Source organism: Triticum urartu, chromosome 3A, assembly GCF_056163025.1.
Source record: "Triticum urartu cultivar PI428250 chromosome 3A, HENAU_Tu73, whole genome shotgun sequence".
Classification (NCBI taxonomy): domain Eukaryota; kingdom Viridiplantae; phylum Streptophyta; class Magnoliopsida; order Poales; family Poaceae; genus Triticum; species Triticum urartu.
In genome coordinates, this window is record NC_141875.1 from 288,501,794 (window position 1) to 288,506,525 (window position 4,732).

The 4,732-nt window shown below is 59.2% G+C and overlaps 1 protein-coding gene across 1 annotated transcript; it reads right to left on the reverse strand.

The window, feature by feature from the left end:
* Nucleotides 1-848: 848 nt before the first annotated feature.
* On the reverse strand, nt 849-1,382 carry LOC147979479 (uncharacterized). Its single transcript, XM_087515229.1, has one exon. It carries the CDS (start codon nt 1,380-1,382, stop codon nt 849-851), a length of 534 nt encoding a protein of 177 aa, XP_087371355.1.
* Between the last annotated feature and the right edge of the window lie 3,350 nt (nt 1,383-4,732).

The following is a 4,732-nucleotide window of genomic DNA, read 5'->3' on the forward strand; positions in this document are numbered from 1 at the left end:
CCAGGCCTTTCTTCACAGGCTCTGGGCCTTGCTTCACGGGTAGAACCTTCGGAGGTGCTGGATGTTCCAGGAATTTTGGATAGGTGTCCCTTCTTGCATCTCCAGGCGCACCGCGCCAGGCCTGGAGATGTGGACGACCCTGAACGGGCCTTCCCACAGGGTGAAAGCTTGTGCAACCCTTCCCTGGAGAGTACCCGCCTCAGGACCAGGTCACCCGTCTCGAGTGTCCTGGAGCGAATGTTGCAGCAGTGGTAACGCCGCACCGCTTGCTGGTACCTTGCCTCCCTTAATGCAGCTTCACGACGACGTTCCTCCCCCAGCACGAGATTCATCCCCCGCATGGTATCCTGCTGCGTTTCGTCGAACGCCAGAACCCACGCGGAGCGATGCTTGACCTCGTGAGGGAGGTCTACTTCAGCTCTGTAGATGAGGAAGAACCGAGTCTCGCCTGTTGGCTTGGTAGCGGTGGTGCAAATGGACCACAACACGGACTAGAGCTCGTCGTGCCAGCCCCTGCCGCAGGCCTCCAGCTTCTTCTTGAAGGTCATGGTCATGAGGCCCCTCAGGACCTCAGCGTTGGCGCGCTCAGCTTGACCTTTGCTCCTGGGGTGGGCCACCGAAGCATAGCAGATCTACGTTCCAAGGTTAGCACAGTAGGTTTTAAAGAGGTTACTAGTAAACTGCGAGCCGTTATCTGTGATGATACGGTTGGGGACCCCGAAGCGGCTCACAAGGCCCTTGATGAACTTGACAGCAGAGCCGACTGGAATGGTTCGGACGGCTTCCACCTCCGCCCATTCGGTGAACTTGTCGATGGCGACGTAGAGATAACGGTAGCCTCCTGGCGCTCATGGGAATGGGCCTAGGATGTCTAGCCCCCAGACCGTGAACAGCCACGTGAGCGGGATGGTTTGGAGGCGCTGAGCGGGCTGATGGATTTGCTTGGCGTGGAATTGGCAAGCTTCGCAGGATTTCACCAGCTTGGCTGCATCATTGAGTGCTATGGGCCAATAGAATTCGCTGCGGAAGGCCTTGCCGATGAGGGTCCGTGATGATGAGTGATGTCCACAGTCCCTGCCGTGTATGTCAGTTAGCAGCTCCCTCCCTTGATCGCTGGAGATGCAGTGCAGCGTGACATCGTTCGGACGTTTCCTGTACAACTCGCTGTCTTGAATGCAGTATGTCGTGGCCTGTCGGGCCACGCGCTCCGCGTCCTCTTCCTTCTCCGGCAGTGTTCTGTGCATCAAGTACTCCCTGACCTCCTTGGTCCAGCACTCCTCCTGGGGCTCGAGCGCCAAGAGTAGTCGGGCTCCTGAGGTAGGGCCGCAAGCTGGTGCTCCCTTGGCCGGGGGCTGTGGGATCTCCTCCTGAGGCTGAGTCATGCTTGAAATAGGTGGCGTAGCTGACGGCTTGAAGAGCCACTCTTCAAAGATGCCGGGCTCTTGCGGTTGCCGCTTGGATGCTCTCTTGGCGATGTCGTCAGCTTCCTTGTTGGTGCCCCGGGGCACGTGCTACAGCTCCAAACCTGAGAACTGCTTTTCCATCTTACGCACCTCCGCAAGGTAGGCCTCCATGTGCTCGTCCTTTGGCTCGTACACTTTGTTTGAGAAGTTGAGGAGGAGCTGCGAGTCGCCCTTGATGGTAAGGTGCCTCACCCCCAGAGCCGCCGCAGCCTTCATGCCGGCTATGAGGCCTTCATATTCTGTGATATTGTTGGAGACCTTCTCGCCGTGCTGGAAGTAGGGTTGCACGGCGTAGTAAAGCTTGTCCTGAGTGGGCGAAATGAGCACTGCTCCAGCCCCCGCACCCTGGTGCGCAAAGGCGCCATCAAAATACTTGACCCAGCCGGCTAGTGCCTCACTTCCTGGGGAGGTGGACCGGTCTTCTCCTTCCTCAAGAGTTGGTGCATCTGTTCGTTCCGCCACAAAATCGGCGAGCGCGGCTCCCTTGATGACCCTGGTGGTGCTGAACTCCAGCTGGAATGCTTGCAGCTCGATGTTTCATTCAGTGACCCTTTCGGCTGAGTTTGGGCTCCTCAGTACCCTCTCCAATGGGTAAGATGAGATGATCTTGATGGGGTTCCCCTGGAAGTAGTGTCGCAGCTTGCGCGAGGCCACCAAGAGTGCGAGCAGGAGCTTTTGCGGCATGGGGTAGCATGCCCTTGCGTCTCACAGTACGGCGCTAACAAAGTATACCGGGTGCTCGACGAGGGCTAGCACACTGTTGAGGCTCGGGTCTTGCGGAGCTTGTGGCATATCCTGAGGAGGAGGGTTTCCTAAGACTTGGCCATCCTCAGGAATTTCCGTGACGCTGCCCTGCCGAGCTTGATCTTCCGCCGTTGATGGCTATGGTGTGCCTTCCTGACCCTGCGCTACATCACCTCTGACTTGGCATGGCACACCCTTGTCTCTGCGCTCCTCCCAAACTGCCACTAGCGCCGCGCTGGCGGAGTACGGGGTGACGGCGAGGTAGAGTACCAGAGGCTCGAGAGGCCGCGACGCCACCATCATCGGGGGGCTGGTGAGGTATCTCTTGAGGTCTTGGAAGGCCTGGTCGGCCTCCGGGGTCCACTCGAAGGGGCCTTTCTTCTTCATGAGGTTAAAGAAGGGTAAGGCGCGCTCGCCTAGCTTAGAGATGAAACACCCTAACGCGGTCACTCGTCCTGCCCGCTTTTGCATCTCCTTGAGGGTCTATGGTGGGCTCATGTCTTCGATGGCCTTGATCTTCTCCGGGTTTGCCTCGATCCCTCTATGGGATACGAGAAACCCCAGCAACTTGCCAGAGGGGACGCCAAACACGCACTTCTCCGGGTTAAGCCTCAAGTTCACTTGGCACAAACTCTCAAAGGTCTCCTCCAAGTATTGAATCAATGTCCTCGCCTCACGAGATTTGACCACTATGTCATCAATGTAGGCCTCTGTGTTCCTGCTGAGCTGCCGCCCCATGGCGATGTGCATCAACCGTTGAAAGGCTGCGCCCGCGTTGCGAAGGCCGAAAGGCATGTAGGTGTAGCAGTACACCCCACATGGTGTCAAGAAGGCCGTCTTCTCCACATCCTCCACCGCCATCTTGATCTGATGGTATCCAGAGAGCGCATCCAGGAAACATAACAAATCGCACTCAGCGGTGGAGTCGACGATTCGATCGATGCGCGGAAGGGGGAACGGATCTTGGGGGCAGGCTTTGTTGGGGTTGGTGAAGTCGACGCATATTCGTTCCTTCCCACCTTTGTTCAGTACTACGACGGGATTCGCCAACCATTCGGGGTATCAAACTTCTCGGATGGTACCTGCCACCTCCAGCTTGCGTGTTTCTTGGATGATGATGGCTTGCTTCTCAGTGGACTGCCGTCTTGCTCGCTGCTTCACGGGGCGTACGTTGGGGCATACCCTTAGATGATGCTGGATTACCTCTCTCGGGACCCCTACCAGCTGATTGGGCTCCCACGTGAATGTCTCCTTGTTCGCACGCAAAAACCTCACCAAAGCTTCTTCTTGTCCCGGGCCAAGGCCGGTTCCTATGGTGAAGGTGACTCCTGAAGACCCGTCCTCGTTGACCGGCACCTGCTTGGTCTCCGCCTTGTCTTGGGTGAACAACCGCCTCTTCTTGGTGGGCGCGGTTTTCTTGGCCTCGGGCGCACCGGTGCCGGCTGGCTGTGCCACTGCTGCGGTCTTGAAGGAGAGCCTGAGCGCCGTCGCAGCCTCCTTAGGGTCCCCCTTGATGGTGAGGACGCGCTTGCTCCCTGGCATCTTCATGAGGTTGTAGGTCGGGTGAGTCGCCTCCATGAACTGAGCGAGAGCCGGGTACCCGAGGATGGCGTTTTACAGGAGACCAATGCGGGCGATGTCAAAGTTCACCAACTCGGTGCGATAGTTGTCTCGCGTGCCAAAGGTGATAGGAAGGCGGATCTGCCCCGGAGGGTGAGCAGCACCACCACCCACTCCTGTGAAGGGCTTGCTGAGGCCAAGCCGTTCGAGCGGCACATGAAGAAGGCTGAAGGCTTCCATGGAGAGCAAGTTGAGACCGGCGCCGCCATCGATGAGGGTCCTGGTGACGGCCATGTTGCAGATGGTGGGTGTGCAGAGCATCGGGAGCATCCCGGAGCCGGCGGTGGAGCCAGGGTGGTCTTTCGAGTCGAAGGTGAAGTCGGCCTCCGGCGCAGCCCAACCTGGCGGAGCCCCCGGGCGCTTGCAGGCTGCCCCAATCTCACGGAAGAAAGGCTTGACATGGCGATCTGAAGGAGGCGCTTGTGAGCCACCCAGCATTGCCTCGAGTGCGTGGTGTGCCGGCGCCACGTAGCGCGTAGTGAAGAGGTCGCGGAGTCCCCCCCAGGACGTCACCGTGGATCCCGGGAGGTTGAGCAGCCAGGCGCGCGGCTCGCCGGCGAGCGCCAGGGGGAACAAGTTTGCCATGATCTTGTCGTCGCCTTCGGCTTCGAGGACGGCCTCCTCGTATGCTAGCCGGAACAGCGCCGAGTCTTCCGCGCCATTGTAACGTGGCGGCATCTCCGTCCTAAACTTGGCCGGCCACTACACTTGCCGCAGAGCGGGGGCCAGGGCTCGGTACCCAGACTCCCTGCCGCTGGTGTTGGCCGCAGAGGTTGGTGGCGGGGCACCTGCCATGGGAGCGTAGTGCGGCGGTGCGGGGCGCTGGTTGTGGAGAGAAGCCCCAGCGCACCCCTACCTGGCGCGCCAAATGTCGGATGTGGGGTTCTGGCAAACCCTTAAGGTTC